Source organism: Ixodes scapularis, unplaced genomic scaffold, assembly GCF_016920785.2.
Source record: "Ixodes scapularis isolate PalLabHiFi unplaced genomic scaffold, ASM1692078v2 PGA_scaffold44__24_contigs__length_19508400, whole genome shotgun sequence".
Classification (NCBI taxonomy): domain Eukaryota; kingdom Metazoa; phylum Arthropoda; class Arachnida; order Ixodida; family Ixodidae; genus Ixodes; species Ixodes scapularis.
Window position 1 is genome coordinate 3126171 of NW_024609873.1, and position 22242 is coordinate 3148412.

A 22242-nucleotide genomic window follows, 5' to 3' on the forward strand; every position below is an offset into this window, starting at 1 on the left:
TGGGAACTTGGGGACAGAAGTCTATTGAAATAAATGTTTCTGCGGTTCTGGAACTGACCTAGCGCGCGTCATAAATTCACAAACTTGACAACTTTGACGTCTTGGGCCTACATTTGTGAGTCGCCTCGTAACATTGCAACACTGAAGCTTCTCTCACTTTTTCTTCCCAAGAAGTTATATCACTTATAATGTATACTTTTGTAATGTATAAGTTTAGACATCCGCGTTATTCCGAACATACCTCATACCAAAAAATGTATTAACATGAAGGTCCAATCAAAGCAGAAGTCATCTTCGATTTTTTTAACCTCTCCTAAGAAATTTCTCCTCACCATATGCTTGCGTTGATACGTAAAAAAACATGTTGCATCGTTTTGTCTATGTCCGAGGTACGGCGCTTCAAAATGCACCTTCCCTTCCGACATTTTTGCACCAGGCCACACTCGAGATTATGATCAGGAACGCGTTGAAACATTTTCTGTTCAGCAGATCAGTACAAAACTAACAGAGGTATATACGCGCACTTATAGCGAGAAACGCACTCTGCATAATTATTCGTTTATGAGGAGAATGAAAGTGTTTTTATTATATTCTTTCTATATCCAAACGCGCGAGGAAAGTCAGCTGCGTTAGAAACAAGGATCTCCGTTCAATTCTGTTTCGATACCGCGAAGGTACGTGGAAGAAAGAAGACTGTAAGCGCTGTTCCCTTTTGTTTGTCTCTTGTCTGCAGCAATAATGTATTGACTCAAGTAATGGCAGCAACTGTTGGAGCGCTTGAGAAATTGTTAGGAATGGACGACGAAGACATGGATCGCCTCGAGACTTATCGGTGCTTCTCCGCTGCAGATTGACATCCTGCACATGGGTGACGTTCTCTCGGAAGGTTACTCGCTCATGGACGTGGCCTACATCTACGCCTGGAAGAGGGTGAGCTTTTAGCATTCTGACGAATGCATGCCCGCTGAGCTTAAAAGGCCAATTGGGCACTGCTTGAGGATTTCCTGAGTGCTCTTGTTTTCGACTTCGGGCGGCGGTTGACACTTTGTCGACAGGCGAAGGACTGCCGCGAAACGCGACCGCGGTAGAGGGAGGGCCTAGTATGTTTACACCTGGGAAGCAATCCGCTGCCGCGGGAGCGGATCCGCTCCCGGCGGCGGCGGCGATGAGCGGGTTGCGTTTACATCAATTTCCTTGGAGCGGCGGTGGCGGCGCCGGCTGCGGCAGCTGTTATCGTAACATCCCGTCAAATAAGACGAGGAGGCGCGAGAGTTCCCACCTCGACTGTCTCCCGGCCAATCCCGGGCGTTTCAGCACCCGGAAAAACGACTACTCATGACGTAGGCAGCGTCGCGCTGCGCAAGAATGCCACTTCCGGTCAGCGAAACGCCTCCTTCGGCGGTAGAAATAGATCCCGGACCTAAACGGGTCGCCGCCGCGTTTTCCGCCCAGCGTTTCGCCCCAGCGGCAAAAGCTGGGCGGATTCGCTGGCGGCTCCGCAAGTGTAAACGTACCATAACGGGGGATTTGATTTTGGGGTTTGCACAGGAGTCTCCCCTACGCCTCGCATTCCGGGTGTACTCTCAACCTACAAAGCGGCCGGCCCTGGCAGACACGGTCGAAGGTCGGGTGGACGTCGACGGAGCACACAGCGGCGGGAACTCGGTCGGGCAGCCGCAGCAGTGCCCCCCGAAACAGGCGACGGTGCCCTGTCGACCGGTGCCCGAGTCTTCGGCGGTAGCCAGCGTGGCGGAAGGTATCGCCCAGAACGGGGGGAGTCCGGAGACGGACGCGGAACCTCCCGCACTGGTGCCGAGGGACGTCTTATCAGCGGAGGAGGCTGCCAACGCTGCCGTTCCGACCGCCGTTCCCGCTGCGGAGACGCGCCAACCGGACTCACTGGACGGGTGAGTATTCGAGTCTCAAGCAGGGACAAACCCTCGGACTCCATTGATCGGTAGGCTGACTCTGCCAAGGTGAACATACTAGACCAGGGCTGGCCAGGCTAACCCGGCCTAAGAGCCGCAAACAAAACCACGAAACTTCCAAGAGCTGCAGGCAAGGGGGAGGGGGAGGGTGGGCGGGGAGGGGCAAGGCAAACTTTTGTCCAGAGCAATAAACGAAACTAGAACTCTTTCAGTCTATCCGAGTCAAAAGCAGTCCAACCGTACGTAAGGTAGCAGTAGCACAGAACTACCAAACCGCAACCTGACTTTCGACTTAAAACGCGTTCCATTTTTTTTTTCGAGAAATGCTTGTGTGACCGGGAGGGAGGTGGGTGGGTGGGTGGGGGGGGGGGGGAGGGGGTTGGAGTGGAGCCGCGAGCAGCACTTTAACACGCGAAGAGCCGCAGCTTGGCCACCCCTGTGCTAGATGGACCAATCGACCATTGGCCTGCATGGAACCATGAAACGGTTTTTCAACTTATTCCTTCTTAGCTTTCCTACTGAACTCACAAATCGCGTAGCATTACCAAAGGTACAGGAGCGAGAGTACAGACCTTCGTTTACTCTCGCCCCTAGCCACCTCATAAACATATCAAATATGGTAAAAAAAACGAAAAAAAACGAGGACACTTAAGCACTTTTTATGAGCTGTGAATGCGAAAGCATGAATGTCGTTCTTCCGCTCTCTTAGTTCGTCTGTGGCGTACTGGCGTGGACGGCCACTTTTCGCTACTGCCGAGGTTCCGGCCGACGGCCGAGGGCACGCTCTCATGAGGTGGCCGCGCCGCGCTGAGCTCGGCTATGCTGCCTCTCCGAAGTTCCCGTACGGGCTCTGCGGCCAGCTGCTCCCTTTTGCCGGCGGCCGGGTCGCTGCTTGCGCTGCGCCGCCATGGAGAGAGTTTCTCTGGTGGCGTTCCTTGAAACCACGCCGCCCGAGGGCCAATGAGAGCCTCGTTCCTTGAAGCTATGACGCGTGCCATCTAATGGGAGTCTATCCATCAGATTTTCGCTACAGACGACAGGCTTCGCTCCATTGGGACAGGGGAGTTTAGGTGCCGTCTGGCGCGGCTTCAAAAGCTGATGATTTAGGTTCGCTGCATGGGACAGCTAGCGTTTTCGCATTGATAATAAAACATTTCGTCCTGCTAATAGTAAAAAAATAGAGGGGAGGCAAAAAGAGAACGGGTAACGGTTATGCTTATATCTTAAATGTGTTCTATTGGCGTGGCGACGGCAAAACAATGTTTTCGCCCATACTGGAAGTGACGAAATTTCGAGTGGCGGCTCTCTTGTGAAACAGGTTAGACCACCAGCAGTTCAAGAGAAGGGAAAGGATAAACTCCCCTCTTGTTTGGAGGTTCCTTTGTGTACCCGCGCCACGGTGTACGTCGCCATTCTCCCCCCCCCCCCACACACACACACACCATAGAAGATTAGCCCGTCGCTCAGGATTCAGACAAAGCGTCCCTTACAAAAAATTTATATCTGGCCAGATCTGAAGATTTCAGATATGGCCATATCAAAAATTGGCCACATATAACCTGATATAGTATATCTGCCAGATATAGCCTCATAATGCCAGATATAGCCTGAAAATCAGGTATGGAAATTCCAGATCTGGCTAAGTAAGGAAATTCCAGATCTGGCCGGGCAGTTCGAAAGGACACAAGCCTGAAATCAGCACTCTATATCTTTTTAATGTCTACATTTCTCCCAAGTGCCCCGGCCTGCACTCGAGGAGTTATGGAAACGGTAATCCTACCCTAGTGATCGCTAGTTTTGACCAATTCCATGGTTACACAGTTTCGAGTGTAATTCGTAGTCACCGTGAACAAGCGTCCCAAAGGGCTCAAGTACCTGTCATATCACTTTTAAATTTTTCTCGTCAATGGCAGCGTTTATGATACTGTGCATTCTGTCCAACCTTCAACCAAGCTGAGCCGCCGAAATCTCTTACCATATTATCATTCTCGTGATTGTTGTTTTACCAAGAATTACTTGAAAGCCGAGAAATCACAACAACCACAACAGGGATTTAGCTCGGATTCAGCGGAGCTGTTTATGACATTTTTTGCGTTTCCAACTTAATATCAGCGTCTTAGGAGCTGTATGAGAATGATAATAATGTAAGAGATATGTCTGCAGCTCATCCAGGTTGAAGGTTGGACGGAATGCACAGTAATGACATTGGCGGGACATTTTAAAAGTGGCATGGCAGGTATTTGGGTTCTGTACGGCACGTGTTCAAGGTGACTCCGAATCACAGTCGAATGTGTGTAACCATAGAATTGCCCGAAATTTTCGATCACTGGGCAGCCGAAGAAACACCGTCTCCATGATTCCTGGAGTGGAGGCCGAGGCGCTTGGGGGATTTAGCAAATTGTCTATTCGGGCGTAATGTCAACACTTTGAAATAATTAAGCTACATTGAAATCCTCGTGAAAACTAGCACAAATAATTTCAAACTTAAGCTTGTCAAAGCTGAGGTTTGGGATCATTTGTGCTAATATTTAGCTCGCGAACAATGAGTCATTCAGAGTTTGCTAACAAAGAATTTTTTTACTTTTTTAATATATTGAAAACCGGCCGCCAGATAAGTCTGTATATACGCCAGATATGTCTGTATATACGCCATATCAAGCTGTATATATGCCAAATAAGTCTGTATATGCGCCAGATAAGTCTGTATATACGCCAGATATGGCTATATATAGGCCGTATATAATCATATAATGTTTGATATGGCCAGATATGGCCCAGATATAAGATTTCCATACGGGGTGCTTCCCCCTTCTCCGCCCGTGGCTTACGCAGTACTGCGCGCAACTATCCACCGTTCATTCCTAAGCTGACTGCACTGTGGAAGATGTGCTCGTTAGGCCAGCCACACTTCAATTTTTCCCACGTGATCACGCTCCCTCGGGCATACCCACGCGCAGAGTATGGGGTCGGGCAATTGAAGGGAGGCGGCTGATTGGTCCGGCAAGCGTGTAGCTCCCACCACAGTGTCAGCTTAGGGGTGAACTTGGCATAGTGACGCAGAGCCAGGTGACGTGCTATGGCATCCCTTAGCGAAAAGTCGTTCAAAATCAGTATACTGAAAGTATACTAATAGTGAACTTAGGGTATGTACTGAAATCGTACTAGTTTCACACTATTATGAAACAAAATAGTATACCTTTAGTACACCCCAAGTACATATGTAGTATACCATAAGTGCACCTCGAGCATACTATAAGTGCACGTTTAGTACACTTCATGTATGCTTTTAATGTACTAAATGTACACTATTAGTACATATATGCGGAGTGTCCCAGATAACTTGCACCAAACTTTAAAAAAACAAAAACGGAGCGTTCTGCGGGAGTGAAACCATCTGTACACTGTTAGAAAGTCTCTTGCGAAAGTGCACGAAATTGTTTTAGTGCGCTTATTTATTTAATTAACAGTAACAAGTTAACTTTTGAAATCTTTGTTTAAAAGCCGAGGTGTGAAATGGAAAGTTGTAGAGCGCATTAAGAAACACCCAATTAAACCATGCTCCTTTTTCCTAGCCTTCAAAAAAACGCCCGCGAAATACAAAAAAATACCTCGTGACAACTCGCTTCCCTAATCACGGCGTGCGAGCGCGCCGCGAATGTACGTTCTTTGCAGGCCGGAAAAAAGCACGAAAACATATTATGTTTCAAACACTTTAATTGGGTGTTTCTCAATGCGCCTTGCAACTTTACAATTGACATCTTGGCCCATAAAATAATATTTTAAAGGTTAGCTCATTAATCTTAGTTATTTACATAACCAGGTGCATTAAAAAATCTGTGCACTTTCTCAAGACACTTGCTAACGACAGTTGACTTCACTCCTGCAGAGCCCTCCGGTGTTTTTTTAAGTATGGTGCAAGTTATCTGGGACGCCGTGTATGTCGGGCGTTCTGGATGGAAAGAACGGTCTCAAATTGACCACAAAAATCGGCGCCTGCATTTAAAAAGCTGACTTTTCAAAGGTGTTTCTTTGAACGGCTGAAATGTTAACGCCGTTGACAACTCAGTTGATGATGATAATGCAGAGGCGCAACCACCATCTTTTAAGAGTGCATCACTCTTAAAAATGAGCCCGGAAGTTAACGAGGAAATCTTTGGCAGCTCTATTCCTCGTGAGAATGACGTACCGGCGTCTTCTGAAACTGTGTGAGAAAAGCCATAAAGAAGAGGTGCACTGCATTTTTCAACTGAAAGTATGTATGTGTAGCATACAAACATTATGGCCAGTGTTCTTCACGTAATTGATAAGACAGAAATTGAAATCCTACTTATCACTTTATTCAAGTTTCCGAGCCTGCCTCACTGTACGCTCTCCTTTGTGATGATGGTATGCCATTACATCCTGCGTAAAAAGAGAAAAGAAAATTAGCCTATGGCCACTCTATGATATAACATCACATAATTCGCTCAAAGGACCACTATGTGAGGAAGGCAAGATAGTAACAACTTCATCCTGACAGAAGGGCGAGGAAAATCGGGCAATATCGTTTCTGAAAACCTGATACCTGAAAGAAGCTCTAACACAGAGCAAACAAAATGATTGGCATTTTCTTAATGCCTCCTTTTCTTTTGCTGTGAACACACATACAAGTCATACGCTATTACACATTCAGTGGTGCGGCTTGATTTATGATAAGTACTTTTTTATATAACTTCGAGCTTTTAGAGAAAAGATTCAATATAATGGTCGGACATAAATGGTTGCTATGAACTATCCTATATATTTACACATTACCTGTTATTATAAAAGCACTAGAACAGGGTAGGGCTGTAGTGCATCAATTATAAATTTCTAACCAATTAAAAGTTGACATTTATTTATTATATTAGTATTGGCTATTATTCTTTGACAAAAAATAACTGGGCGAGTTGGTACGTTGGTAGTCTTTCAACTCCATCGAATATTCAGGTCCTTTTAACATTTTTTTCATGCTTTTGCTTTTTCTAACTGCTCTGCCTTTTGTAGCGGCTTTCGCCGCCACTAAAAAACGTGACATAGAAACTCACTTTATTCACAACACAAAATCGCAAAATTGGAAAGCGTGCCGCTTCGGCATACGCAGAGATCGTCCGTCTCTACGGCACAGGCATCAGCACGGGCAAGAAATCATGCTGCTCGCTCTTGTAACGTTTTTCACGCTAACGCTTTATGAAACAAATTGTTGACGAGTGACTGTTGGAACCACACCTCAGAACTAACATGACCTGTGATTGCTTGAACTGCCGTCAGACTGTAACGCTCCGCGAAAGCGTCGTCGGGCGACCGTCGTATAGGGACGGCGCCCAGGACAGGCCCTCGGCTGGCCCTCGGTTCCGCCGCACGCGAATCTTTCTCACTCTGCGGAGAGAGCCATAAATTTTGAAAATACGCTCTTCTCCAATAACGAAATAAAACCGGGTAGAGCATAGTGAGGGTCAAGCATAGCTTAGCAAGCACACAGTACAAGACAAAGTTTGAAACAGCGGCGCACTTCGCAGAAACAAAAGGAACTTCCTCACCTTCGCTTGCACCAGTCGGCCATGACTATCCGCCACTTGCGACGCTGTGTCTCACAGCTCTCAGTAATCGCTTGCTATTATTGAACACGGTATTCGTAAGTAAGGTATCTAAAACATCCGCAAAAACGGCTAAAACGTAAAAAGGAAGCGATGCTCGAACTCACCGGAACTCCAACGGCGGCCGAACGGGCCGAACGGAAGCTGATCGCAATAGCGATGGTCTTGCGCAGTTTTCAAAAGTCTCTTCTTTTTGTTCTTTTTTTCCTCTTTTTTTAAGACAAAACTATGCAAATCAATATACTAATAATAATAATGTTACTTTATTATATTCGTAAAAAATTAACGAACCGTTTAGTCTATCTTAGGTTTTATCTAAACTTTCGGTTTTATTTTTCAGTGTAAAACCGAAACTATCTCAAGCAATTTCTCCCTTGTCGCCAAGGCTATTTTGATTCATCAGCGCATGCTTGCACCGCTGGTATTTCGACTTTTCTGGAAGGATCGGCTCTCGCGGCACATGAATAATGAGGGCAACCTCGTGTTTTGAAACAATGAGCGTGTCCGTCTTTTTTGACGAGGGAAAGACGCGTTAAATTTACGTCGATTTTTTACAGTGTGGAAATCTCGATCGACAGTGTTGTTCGTTGTTGCAATTGTCAATATCTTTTCACGTGAATTGAGATGTCCTTAGAGTTTTGCAAGATAAATCTACACCATGAAACACTTTCGGTGAAAGCTTCAGGTTATTGCATAAAGGCGCCGACTTCTCCAGCCAATTTCAGAGCGAGCTTCCATTCATAACATCACTTCGCTTACGCGGTTCAGAAGTTGATTTGCGCTGCATGCGACCATGCAAGGTGGAGGATCTTATGCCACATTATTAGCCGTGGTTTCTTTTGCCTCCTCTCTTTTTGATTGCTGTGGATACAGATATCTGAAACAGCGTATAGTACGCTGAGACCTGCATTACAAGAACACCGGATTATTTTGGGTTATTCATAACTATGAATAACCCAAAACTCGTCACCTTTCCGCAAATTGTTTCAGTTGGGCTAGAGTTTATTCATAGCCCCTTTAAAATTGAAAATTCAACATGGTCAATTACACTGTCAATTAAAAAAAGCTAATTAGACAACGTACTGTGACGTTTATTTACTCATCTAATGTACACCGAGCCCCACAAATATTCTGTGAAAACGGCCTCGGCCTATCTATCGCGTTTTTAGTGTGTTGATGTTAACAATCGCACTATATATATATATATATATATATATATATATATATATATATATATATATATATATATACATACCCATTACTATAATTTGAGTACGCCGACTGCAAGCACTGAAAGTAAGCCTTTAGTACACTTGAGTGCACTCCTTGTATACTAATTTTGAACTACTTTTTACCGTGGGCACTACGATTCTACTACATGTACTAGTTTTGTACGGACGAGTATACTTTCAGTCCACCGCCATTTTTACTGGAAGTATACTTTAAGTACACTTAAAGTATACAATCAGTACAAAGACCGCACTGAAAGTATACTTTTAGTATACTTCAGTACACTTCGAGTGTACTGATTTTGAACGACTTTTCGCTAAGGGATAGCCTCCACTAAACTCACAAAACCTGGCAGTTCGACGACGGAGCCATAGAGTGCCCGGTCGCAGATTCGCAGCGCGAGGATCTGGTTGCACAGAGCATCAAGGAAACATTTCTCGGGAACCTGGACGTCAGCGCACAGCTTTCGCAGCGGCGAGGACCCGAAACACACATGTTCGCACGGGAGAAGTGTGTTTCGGCGTCCCGCCGCAGTGGGGCGCCAGTCACGTGGTCTACGAAAACTAATAGGGAGTTTTCGTCGATCCCGTTTCGGAGGGGGAAACGCGGTCTACGAAAATTAATAGGGAGTTTTCGTCGATCCCGTTTCCCTTTCCGCTAACCACCCCACGCAACGAAGAAGCCGCTACTGCGGCTGCGCGCCCATGGCCTTGACTGTATACAGTTCCGGACATTGTAGCGGGTTGCGAGAAATTACGGGACAGCAAAAACGATCTACGAAAACTCTCTAATAGGGAGTTTTCGTAGACCGCGTTTCAACCTCCACGAAGCCCTCTGCAACGAAGAAGCAGCTACTGCGCCTGCGCGCCGATAGCCTTGGCTGTAGAGTTCCGGGTATCGTAGTGGGTTGCGCAGAGCGTTGCGGGACGGCGAAATCGGTCTGCGAAAACTCGCTAATAGTCGGGATCATGCTCCGAGGGAGTGTCCCACCGCGCACCAAAGTTATATCCTTACCCTGCCTTGCTCTGTTCAGCACGGACACGACTATCATCGATGATCGCGGAGTGTTCGTGCAATGGCGATCAAAACACTGTGCCAAATGAACGTTTACGTTGTTTATTAGCACATCCAAAACAGAACAAATACGCTTCGAGACATTTTGTAAAAACAGCCTGAGCTGGTAACGAAATCCGTACGCGTTATTCGCCTTACCTCGATACCTTTTAATTAACAAAAGTGAGCAAACCGCAGACTCACGCCGCAAGTGACGCAACTTCTCCCGCCATTATCTCTTCTTTTATCTTAGTTTGCATTCTGGGATTACCTCGCTTTGTTGACTCCTCGTGCACCTTCTCCGGTGTAAGTACACGGAGGCTTGACTCCGAGAACTTGGGTTTACCTGCGCCGGAAGTCGTCCTTCGCCGTCTAGTGGAAGGAGTTCTGGTTCCCAGACTACCAGAACCGCTACTGAGCGCGCCCATCTTCTCCTTTCCCGCTACAAGGAGTGCGACCTTGTTTTCCGATCCTACCGCTCCGGCATTTTTGGCGCTGTTTGAGTGGGCCCCCTGCCTAGGTGGCGTTGTCCCTGCGCGCTTCCTTTTTTTTTTGTTCCTCCTTTCCCCTTCACGGCGGTCAGATTATTTCGCAGGCTTTGTGGAATGGGGGAGGCTATGGTCGAGCCCGTGTGTGGCGTGCGTGGACTCGTTCACTCGAAGGCCGCGGGGTGTTCGCGTCCTGTCTTCGCCGAGCGCTTCTTGCTTTTCATCATCTTTAATACACACTTTTATCCGAACAGTGTCTGCTTACACACTCCGGAAGACCACTTCTTCGGACAATCACATTTGGAAGAGCGTTGAGCGAAATATAGTCGCATCACGGAAAAATAGCGGCAACTTCTGCATCGCTGCATGCAGCTTGAGGATGACGCTTTCGTAGGCGCGTTTCAGTCCAAACCACTGTCCTGCTCTTCCTATTTTAGCTGTTTCCTAGTTGGTGCATTGTCAACTTTTGTGTTGGTGCTGTGACCTGGAGGCAGTGTTGCTTTTAGGTATATAAAATAGAGCCCTTCTCTGGCTCAGCCGTGCTGAGCGGATTAAAGAACGTTTTGCAGGGGTTCTATTCACCAGTCCCGGGAGCGTCCGTTAATGTTTTCGTGCCTCTCCGGGGGCTCCTCGCAGCAGAACGGCGACCGAGAGGTCGGCTGCCCCCGGGAGTGCCCAGGCGGCGGATGTGGTCCGGTCGTCTTCCCCGTTGCAGCAACAGCGGCGGAAAGCGGCCGAGTCCCCCGCCGTGAGTCCCCCCGCCCTGTCCAAGATCACCATCAGCACCCTGGACAGGAGCAGCAACAAGATCACCATCCAGACGAAGGAGGTGCCCCCGGCGGTGGTGCAGGCCATGTCCCCGCCCCGCTCCCCGCTGTCCAGGAAGTCCAGGCGCAAGGAGCAGCGGGACGCCGAGCGGCCACTGCAGCACGCCAGGCACCAGGGACGACCCCAGGACAGCCAGGGCGATCAGAGGCCCCGGCGTCCCCAGAGCCGCTCCTTGGAGCTACCAGACGGGCCGACGCCGGCCAAGAACGCGAGGCTAAACGGCGCCGACGTCGCCGAGGACGAACCTGCGGATGGCCGCCGCGCGTCCCGCCCCGCTTCGCCCGGCAGGCTGATCCCCGAGAGTGCGTCGCTCCCGGAGCCGGCCAAAAAGAGCCAGAGTCCCGCCAGGAAGTGCTCGAGGCCCGGCAGCCCCGGGCTGCCCGCATCTCCGCCCCGGGCACATCCGCAGACCTCGAGGACTCCCCCCGCCGTCCCGCTTGCCCCGAGCGCCAAGAAGGGCGACGAAGACACCCGGCCCCTTGACCTCTCGGTGTCCCACAGGGGCCTGCCGGCGCCGGCGCCCGTGCGCAGGCCTGTCGGGCGGCCGCCACTCGCACTCCCTCCGATGTGCACATCGGGGACCGCCAAGGGACCCGCCTCACCCTCCCCACACCGTAGGGCGGCGGCGTCGTCCCCCGCGGTGTCGCTGTACCAGAAGCCGGCCGTGGCGGTCAGCCAAGCCGCCACGTCCTCGCCCCTGTCGCAGCAGCACCACCACCACCACAACCACCACCGGAGCAGCAGCAGGGGCTTCCTCAAGGGCGCCAACCTGACGTGCATCAACCCGGACCCGGACGCCTTTCACCCGCGCATCGTCATCAAGAACCTGCCTCCGCGCACTTCCGGTGCCAGCTTCCACAGGATGTGAGGCCGCGTCTCCGTGCCGCCCTCTCCCTCGAAGAGCGTCCTCGCCTCTAGTCCTCTGCCAGGTGTTTCTCCTACTTCTACTGCGCGCGAAGGCGCAGCTGTCGTGATCCGCGCGAGACGGCACCGTGTGTGCGTGCGAGTGAAATGTGAGTGGATGGAAGCCGTCGTGGCGTCGTCAGCGGGAAGACATCTGGTTAAACACCCTTTACCGCTCGGATACGTCGACGTGCGTCGGGCGAACGGGCACTGTAATCCCTCCTGTGGCTCGGCCGCGAGACACGCGTGTTCTCCGTGTGCGCCCTGCGGCGTGGGTGGGTTGCGAGAATCTCGGTGTGTGCGGATTCGTGTCGTGCTGCGTGAGTGTCTTCTACACGAGGAATACGGGCACCCCTGAAGTACACTGGATTACCTCGGAATACCGCACTCGGTCCTCGTGATCCTTAATTGTGCTAGTGTTTTTTTGTTTGTTTTTTGGCAGTGATATTTTGACGTCTAAGTTCAAAATAATTTCGAGTATTATTTTGTCGTCTGTGAGTCCTCTTTCTGAAGACGTAAAAATGTTTTCAAAATCATGTTCACGTCCCCCGTCAAAATATAGATTTTATTTTTTATTATTTGTATTATTATTTTGACGTCTCAAACTGAGAATTTCTGAGCTTCGAAGTCCGGATAGAAAGTGACCGAAAGTGGCGGTCCAAAAATACCTTGTTTGCGGACGGCGTCGCGGTTCAAGGCTCATTTTCTGAAAACAAAAGTGGTGCAGTCGACTGCAGCTTTGATAACCTCTTAAATGACAAAAAAAAAAGTCCCCCCCCCCCCCCTCAAAAAAAAAAAAAAAAACTTTTTAAGGTACAACGTTAGCTAAAAGGCCTCAGATAATTTTGCCTGAGTGTGCGAACCATTACATAATGCAACATCGTGGCTTTTCATTCTTTATTTCTGCTGTTTTATATAAACAAAGGAGCTGAATCTCGTGTCATCAAATTTGCCGTTAATTGGATGACATTTGCTGTCGGAAAATGTGTGTAGCTCGTACAACCGTGGCGCAGACTGCAGTATGAGAATTTTGTTGCTCGTGTGCATTGGTCAAGAAGCATCAAGAAGGCAATGTTCGCATTCTCAACATTTTATTTAACATCCCAATTGTTTCGCAGTTATCCCAATCGTATAGGAACCAGGAAATACATACAAACTAAAGAACAAACTCACGAAACCGGGTTAAGAAAGGGGGGGGAGCCTTTGTTGAAGGTTCAAATTTTAAGTGAGACGCGTGTCGAAATGACGTGCGAGAGCTGAGAACATCGCCACCGGGCGTGTCACGTCCGAAAAGATCGAGTGTCGAGCAAAGTCGAGCGCACACACGCTGATTGGTACATTTCTAGTTCCAAGTAGTATATGAACTTCTTGTGCGTGCGACACACGACTCCGTCAACATGCCAACACAACACCGAGCGACAACACCATCAGAAAGTAAATAGAACGAAACTGACGCAACCGTGAAACGTGTACAACGCTACCACTGTGACGGCTATATCGACGGGGGACATCGAAATAATAAAGCCACTATTTTGACATTCTACGGAGGTGAACTATTTTGACGGGGAACGTCAAAAAAATCACTTTCCCCAATTCTCCTTTTTTTTTTTTAGGTTTTTGGCAACGGTGCCCGCCCGCCGCTTCGCGCAGTATCACGCCTATACATGTAGTTGATTTCTTGGACAAAACAATTCCGAAGGGAGACACTGCACGTATTGCACATGGTTTACGTAACTGCGCTTCGTGTAATTCCTTTATTGTTCCGTCGAAGAAATGTCGAAAGTTAATGAATGATGCAGTCATAACTGCACATAGTCTATCGGGATTTTAATGGTCATGTTTTTGCCGCAAGAATAAAGGCCTTTGAAATCACGTGATCAAACACACGTATAGATGTTGTTCGGAGCTTCGCATTCCTGATCGTTTTCTTCGACCATAGTCGAAGGGAACGTAAGAACGAGCGATTGCGAAAACATCCTGTATAGTTAAATTAATGTTGACCTCTTCATTTTGCAATTCGCAACTTATTTCGTTCGCTTTCGAGATAACGTACCGTGTACGGTGACGAGTGCCTAGAACACTCGTAGTTCAGGTCTCATAGATGTCCGAATGTTTCCTTGAACAAAATTTTTGTTCACTGCCAAATTGACAAATACCCGAATATTTTTAGGCGCCTTCCTGATTGTAGAAAGGGTGATATATGTACGAAGAGGTGATTCCATGTGAGGTGTGGTACGTTAAGTCAGCTGTGGCGAACATATACATAAGTCGCCGGCTTTCTATTAGCTGTCCGCATTAGATAAGAAAATAGTATATAATATTCTATACAGACCTTCTGTTTTTTTGTTGTTTTTTTTAAAAGAGGGGGGGGGGGCAATCGATTCTTTTGTTATATTTCGGTATTTCTGATAAAAGAGAGTTTTAGGGAACCGTTTTTGCCCGTCCGATACGTCGAAACAGCGGTGCACCTCTACTCCAACGGACACCGCTCGCCGCGAAGCGACGATGTCTATGGCTCTGCGGCGGCTTCGCGTGTGGTGCCCTCTTCTGGCTATGCAGCGTACCGTTAGTTCAACGTAGCGGCTCCGCACATACGCAGTCTTGCGCGGAGGTCGCCGGAGGGCGCGGTAGGCGCCATGGCGCGTGGTAAACGCGCGTTTGCCTCCTTAAGTACGCCCGATCATAGTTGGGTAAATTACTTTCAAATTATAATTTGATTACAATTACAATTACTTTGTTCCAAAAGTAGTTTAACTACAATGACTACTACGCAAAAGAAATTCATTGCATTTACAAGCTACTTTTAAAGAGTACTGCAATTACTTTACAATTACTTATTTCTGAGAGTTACCTACCTTGGGCCATATAGCTTTAAACGAGTTATATGGTTGCTGTATAAATGTCACGTATTGTACTTTCCTATAATGAAATTTATTAAATGACTCGTAGAACTTAACAGTTTGGAGTAATGAACTCCTGCGCTCTTATTTCTCAATAAATAAAAATAAATTACTTTATATACTCCAAGATACCCGATCGCCAAGCAAAATTGGGTTGACTCACTTTTGGTAGCCGGGCAAATAAAAATGCGACAATGATTACAGTCATATCTGAATATTTTATTAATTTTATATCAAACTACAATCGACACGCACTATTACCACCACATACACCTACAAACGTGTCATGTTATGGTAAATTATGTACATTGAGTTGAAATAACAATGGCTCAGAAAATTATAAGAATCGAATCGGGGCTCCCGAATCAATGGGGACAAAATTCACAGATGCGAGGCGAGTCTCCTTAGTGCTGATGCAAATGGTATCCAAGTCACACACACACAAACACACACAAAAATAAACTTGAAAATGATACAAGGAAACAAATATGCGACAGTACTGGTATAATAAAACTCACTATAATGGCTGATAAGAGAAACTTGTAGACGACGTCAATCATTTAAAGACTACGACAACTTACGAAAACATTTGAGCCACAATGATTCGCTGCCTCTCTCTGTGTGTGGACGCGTAATATGCGGATGTGGGTAACTGTAGCACGCGAACTGCGGTCGCTTCCGTAAAACTAGTGTGACAATAGCAGTTACCCTCTTGCCAGGGATTCTGGGTTAATCCAGTGTATGATAACCCCTAAAAAGCTCCTGAAATAGGCAATAATTTTAGGATTGTCATGTAACTAATCATTAGGATAGCATGATTGTATCGATCTTATGCGCCTCAAAAACAAGACCGATTTGAATTTAGCATCGCAAGAACCAACTCGAAAAGTTCATGATAAACTGTAAACGACTTTTTTTTTCGCGAATCTGCGGATCGCCTACAATTCGCGAGAAATAAATCCCGGGAACAATTCCGGTAAAATGTAAACACATTGGCATCTATATTGCGATCCCACCGCGTCACGAAAATGAGAACCCGCGAATTATTACAAAACTCCGGCCTCTTGGACGCCTCGATTTTATAAATATAATATTTTATAAGAGCGTTTCAGCTTGAAGACATAGACGAGCCATTATTATTTTTTTATAACTGTAAGTATTATTGAGAGTGACAGGAAAGTTGCCTACCCGCAAATGTTTTCATAAATTGGGGGTCGCCTTTCAGTTTGTTGAATATGTTTTTCAGAGACGGTGCGCAGAGTTGGACCTTACGATTATATTTTTTTCCATTGCTGCTAGTCTGTTCAAAGAAATTTTCGTAAGAAGGCCACGGCAGCCTTACCTTTTCCATTGTAGATAAGACTGTGGCAGGTTCTCAAAGCAAAGCGACACTGCCCCTCGGGACGGTTACACAGGCAAGGACTAGAGGACAACGCGTGGGGGTCACGATAGAGGTTTAAAAACTAAGTGCGAGCCTCGCACGTGTGTGAGAAGCCCTCTATAAAGAAAGGCTTCACCGAAAAACAAATGTAACAAACAAGCTCGCTACAGTCTAAAGCCGAGGTTTGTGAAGTTTCGGAATCTCGTCCAATCAGGTTGAGGAACGGGGTAAAAGGTTAGAACAAACACAAAATAATGAAAATATATACAAAAAGGTAGACGACGATGGGGAGATGGAAGAGCAGTGTAGCAACAACGGTTGGAAGTAAGAAGGCGTAAATTGTGTTAACGAGACCTGCTGCTTCTTCGCCTCGATCTTAGAGTAGGACGACTAAATGTTAGTGGTACCAACAGACCAGATAGAGGAGAGGGAGCTGGTGAATCTTCGGGAACTGCGCCTTCATTGAGGACAGCGGGCAATGGGTTATGGGTCTTCCCATGTTCGCAACCTCACGGTTTACATTCGGTTCGTACCACATTCTAGAAGGTTCGACCAACGAACCTTATTGTGTTCGCTGTGTGAAGGACATTCCAAGGCGTAGAGTTCAGTACAGCAACGTTTATCGCTTGAGACATCAGTCGAACTGTTCGACTGACGTGTTCAGCGATATACGTTACTGTGCTGTCATAGTGTTTAGTTGTGTTTCGGGTTGCCAATGGACACTTTTAGTTGGGCGTACGCAACGAGCTTGCGTACGCAGGAACTTTGCGGGCCGCGAGTGCGCCTGCGCAGAACGTAACGTAACGTTGTGCTGCCGGCGTGCGTACGCACGCAGTGAGACGTTGCGTGCAGGTCCCGCGGGCCACTGCGGGACGGTCTCGCGAGATCTCGGCCGAACGAGAGTGCATTTCAAGATGGCCGCTGCCACGGGAAACGGCTGTGGAAACGACGCCGCTCCTAATGGAAATCGCGTGTTTTAAACGCTGAAAGTGGATGTAGCGTCGCTGCTGGAAGTGCAAGCCAGTGATCCGTTCAGGAACCCGGACCAATGGGAAGAAATAGCCGTAAGGCTCAAGGCAGTTCTCGGCAAGCCGTTCAGCTCCCGCAGTGTGCGCGGGCGGTTCGACTTGCTCGTGTCGCGTTACGCGGCAAATGACCGCAGAAACCTGCAAAAGTGAGTTTTTCTTGTTTCCTGCATTGTGTGCACAAGCTTTACTTCGCGGAAATGCTTTCTTGTAGATCCGGTACGGAGGAGGAGTACACAGAACGGGACCAGCTACTCCAGGACATTATCAGTTTGCTACAAGGCACTAGCTACAAAATATGTCTGGCCCGAAGGAGCACCACCAACAGCGCGGCTACCCCTCACCCACCAAACGGCGCCGCAGCCGCGCGGAAAGCAGCAGTGGCTGCCAGAGACGCTGCTGCGAGCAGCTACGCGGCCCCTGTCTACGGTGGGGATGTAGGCAGCCCCTGGCACTTCCAGTAAGTGCTCCCTCTCAGTGATGCAAAGGCTTTCCATGCATCACGCTGACATGTTCCGTCGGGTTTCATTTGATAAACCGTGTTTGCAGGCGCTAGCCAGGAGGCCACGGCAACCGAAATCTTCAATGCCATGTTTTCGACGCCTGTGGACGACGCGGAGCAGGCGCCGAGCACGCCGCCGTGCAGTCTTGCCATTCAACCGCCTGTCGCCGAGACGCCTGCAGCCAGCAACGGCCAGCCAAGGGCTGACCCTCAATTGGAAGTATCCCAGGGTCATCCAGTGCGGGGTAAGTTGTTCGCAAACTGTGTGTCAAGAGCAGGGTGTTGGCACCGTGCGTCATTGAGGCAGGAAGCATCAAAACGACAGTGCATTGTTAAAAAAATGTATGAATAGAGGGCTATAGCCTCTCTCCTGTAGTGCACACTACAAACATTTTTCTTGATGAGGCTCGATTCCAAGAGCTAACGGCTGTTGCAGTTACCTTCACCAGTTTGCTGGAAGAGCGCTGAAGCTCAACAATAAATTTAACATTGGTGTTTTGATACTCCGTAAATTCTAGTTATGCGTATTGGCCAGGCATACTTGATGTCTCTGCTGCTTGCTTTTTTTAGTCGGTTCTATAATTTCCTTCATGTCACGTACCCTGTGAATTTGAACGGTGGCTCTGCTTGCTTTTCATATACAGTACTCACACCACTTTAAAAACTTCTTTGATGGTCTGTAGTTTGCTATGAGAAATTACAAGAAAGGTTGTTAAAAGAATTGGTTTCTCTCCCCTTTTCCCTCACATTTTTTAGCCCCCTCGTCCCCCAAATGAAGTTCTCCTTTGCCACTGGTATAACCTTAAACTCAGACTTTATAGGCTGGAACCTACCGGCTTTTGTATCTTTGCAGTAAAGTATACATGCGAGCCATGCCCAATGGAATTAGTATTAAGTTGAGGAATGTCTTAACACTATGCTTATATTTTGTATGCTAAGCTATTCCTGACTTCTACATGAATTGCTATATTTACATATTTTATCTATCCTTTGAAAATGTAATGCCTTCTTTTACAGGAAAACGGAGATAGGAACAGCAGGCTGATCATGACTTCATGAGGAAGCGCATGACGCATGAAATGCTAATGAAAGAAAAAGAAACAGAAGTGGAGTTACGCCGGCTTGCCCTCGAAGAGAGCCGGCTGGCTTGGGAAAGGGAGCGGGCACTTATGGAATCCCGTGAGAGGGAAGAGGACCGCAAGGAGCGAGCAGAAGAAAGGCAAGAAGAGCACAAAGCACGGGTGGAAGAAAGGCAGGCTTTCATACTTCTCATTGAGAGCCTACTGTCAAAGATCAACAAGTAGCCTGCACGGACAACACATTGTTTGGCTTTTAATTTTGTATGAATGGCAATTACACATTCTTTTCTTTTAATCTACGGACAGTTGATTAAACAATGTGTGGCTCCAGGTACTCCCGCAGAGGAGGTGGGTCCATGCCGAAATAGGTCGACACCTGGCTTCCATAGATGATGGTGTGGCAGTTGGTGAAGATTGTGCCCACTTTGTACATCTCCTCTACCTGCTGCCATAAAAGTTTCTGGCTCTTTTTAAAGTCGAGGAAGGCAAATTCGGCCACCACCTTTCCAAATCCCCACTCAACGGCTTGCCGGACCCTGCTCATACTAAAGTTAAATGCTTCCTGCTCGGGCGTCTTACGGCAGCCGCCATATGGCTTCATTAGGAGTGGTCGCAGCGGATATGCCGGATCGCCGTAAATGACGAAATCTTCTCCAGCTTAGAGTACAATCCACTCTCTCGGAATATTCCTGCATGAAGAGAAGAACCAACTTTTAGCCAATATATTTCAATAACGTTAAGTTGCAATGCTGGCAATCATTCCAATTGATATGGTAGGGTCTGCACTAACGGAGCATCTTTGGTTGTGCGACTCATTTATGTTCACTGAATTCAGAGTGAACTCGTGATAATACATGTTCACAGGACGCGTCGCGAACAACATTCTGAAGGGCTTTCTCTATTCTAGGCGCCTCGGCTTCAGGGAGTTTGGGAGTCCCCTGCCCCTCCATGTGCACTTCTGCTAAGCTCAAGGGGGGGCAGGGAGAGTGCTTGCTCAATATAATAAAAAAAAGGGTGCACAGAAAAAGGGGGGGCACCAAGTTTTTTTTTTTTTTGTTCCCCTGCGAATTGCTCCAGAGTTAGGTCCGCCTGATGGGGAACATGAAGTGCCAGGCCTCGCTCAGACCGGCAAGGTGGCAAGGTGGCAAGATGGCAAGGTGGCAATGTGCCGGATGGCATCCCCATCTCCAAACAGGGCCCCTGAAGGGGAGAAGGTGAAGGGGGTCGGTTCTTGCCTTTCCTCCACCAACCGGGGCTCCCATTTCAAACGGGTAGATAGTGCAGAGGGTCAACAGTGATCACACCAAACAGCGAGGGAAAGTCACAAACATTTCGAAATCATGGTCGAGCCCTGAATTTTGCAGTGACAAACTAATATTTTAGGCTTCTGGCTGTGCTTCTCGTATGCAGCGAAGAAGACTTAAGAGCCAACTATTAGTAAAAGCTTGGTAACAAGATATACTCACTCGCGTCATGGTAGCTCCCTGGGTAATGCCCGTCCAGCTGGCACACAATGCCGTTCGGGCACATGACGGATTGGTACTTCACCATATGAGTTCTCTTATGACCCGAAAAGTACAGTTTTTGGGTCGGCATAGGGAGCGAGCGGTCCCATCGATAAAAGCCCAACAGTTGGGCAGGGCACCACCTTTGTCATGAACAGCCTGCGAAAAAGGATGGCAGGATATTAAGACCATGAATAGCATATTCATATTTCACTTACCGTTGCAAACCTCCCAAGCGTAGCTGGTGAAAGCCACTTGTGCATATTGCAGTCGTCGATGAGGTGTCCGAAGGTGGTTATGACGTGACTTATTAGCTTGCTGACAGCACTCGACATTACTGACGAATGCCGTCCAAAAATCTGCTCGAGGTCGCACCAACGGTTCGGGTAGGCAAGCCTACGCAGCGTCAAACACAGTGCTTCCTTCCCAGTTATCCTTACACCTTGCGCAGTAGTGATAGTCTGCGGAATCAGGAGAGCACTGGAGAGCTCATCAAAATCCAGCTTTTCGAATCTAAATTGCTGCTTGAAAAGCGTGGCTTCCACGTTGCCGATGTCCAGCAAACCGTGCCGAGAGCGGTACCTGAGGAGTTCGGACTCCCTGCTGCACCTCATCTTGTATTCCAACTCGTCCAGCGTGAAATAGCTGCGTAACTGCGGTTGCACGTTTAGCGTCACAAGATCGTCAATCTCCGCCCACGTCAGCATGGAGGCAACTTGGGGGTTTGATAAGATACTTCGAGGCATTGCCGGCATTGCGATAAATCACCATACAACAGAACGAAGGAACTGGCTAAGCCTACGGCTTGGCTTGGCTACTTTCGGTCAATACTTGAAAGATTGAAAAAACAGTTCTTTTCTCTAGTGCTAGATGGCGCTAAAATACACCATAAAGCATCTGCGGGTTTGTTTTATATATCCAGTTGGAAGAACACTAACGCACGTCAAACCCGTCCAACTAAAAGTGTCGTGGACGCGCCACTTGCTGCGTACGCAACGCACCGAAGGTTGCGTACGCAAGCTTCCTGCGTACGCCCAACTAAAAGTGTCTAATCTGCCTTTGTCGCAATAGACGCATATTCAGGTTAGAATAAAAACAAGGCCGTTTAAGCGGTGTTGTACACGTTACTCCTCAAATGTAACGAGATACCGTTACTCGTTACTTGACCTTAAAAGTAACCAAATACGATCGTTCCTTCTCTAACCAAGTAACTAAATACGTTACTCGTTTCTTTCCTAAACAAGTAACTAAATACGTTACTCGTTACCGAAAATAGTAGCGACGTAGAAGTAACGACGTACATACATATTTGCTTAAGAGTATGTTAGCGCACAGTGTAGCTAAAAGCCCGTGTAGCTAAAGCTCGCGCTGCGGAACCCAGGCATGCTCAATTCTCCTCCTCACTCTAAACAAATAGTGTAGCCATTGCGCCCCTTGTCAGATATACGGCACCCAAAACTTCAGTTCGACGTTGTGGGGACCGTTGGTCGCCCTTCCCCGTTGGCCGGTATAACGACCGTGGTTCGGAACGTTTGGCCTGGTTGCCGTAAGCTCCAACCTGTTCGTGAAGCGTAGGAGGGCCACCTGGCTTGGGGGGCCCTATGGAAAATCGCTCTGAGGGGACTTCAGGAATTTTTTAAAGGGTGTGAAGCGGACTTCAGGAATTCTTGTGATGTTTGAAGGGGGCACCGATATTTCCTGGTGGGTTCGTTTGCCCCGTCAGAGGCTCTCCTGAAATGTCTGAAGTGCCCTTTACAATGCCTTGATATGTCTGAAAGCCTGTCAAGAACTTTTCTAATGGGGTC

General features: G+C 47.8%; 1 protein-coding gene and 1 pseudogene across 1 annotated transcript; one reads left to right on the forward strand and one right to left on the reverse strand.

The window, feature by feature from the left end:
* Positions 1 to 755: 755 nt before the first annotated feature.
* Positions 756 to 12259, forward strand: LOC121837492 (protein transport protein SEC31-like). Its single transcript, XM_042293087.1, has 4 exons — positions 756 to 767; positions 850 to 930; positions 1549 to 1907; positions 10951 to 12259. Exons 1-4 carry the CDS (start codon positions 756 to 758, stop codon positions 12008 to 12010), a joined length of 1512 nt encoding a protein of 503 aa, XP_042149021.1. The 3' UTR covers positions 12011 to 12259.
* A 6983-nt stretch (positions 12260 to 19242) lies between these two features.
* LOC120850739 lies at positions 19243 to 20483 on the reverse strand (annotated as a pseudogene).
* Between the last annotated feature and the right edge of the window lie 1759 nt (positions 20484 to 22242).

Bases quoted from the DNA above. Each gene is read 5' to 3' on its own strand.
- LOC121837492 (XM_042293087.1), top strand. The intron at 931-1,548 runs GTGAGCTTTTAG...GGGTTTGCACAG, and splicing joins ACATCTACGCCTGGAAGAGG to GAGTCTCCCCTACGCCTCGC. The intron at 1,908-10,950 runs GTGAGTATTCGA...GGCTCCTCGCAG, and splicing joins CAACCGGACTCACTGGACGG to CAGAACGGCGACCGAGAGGT.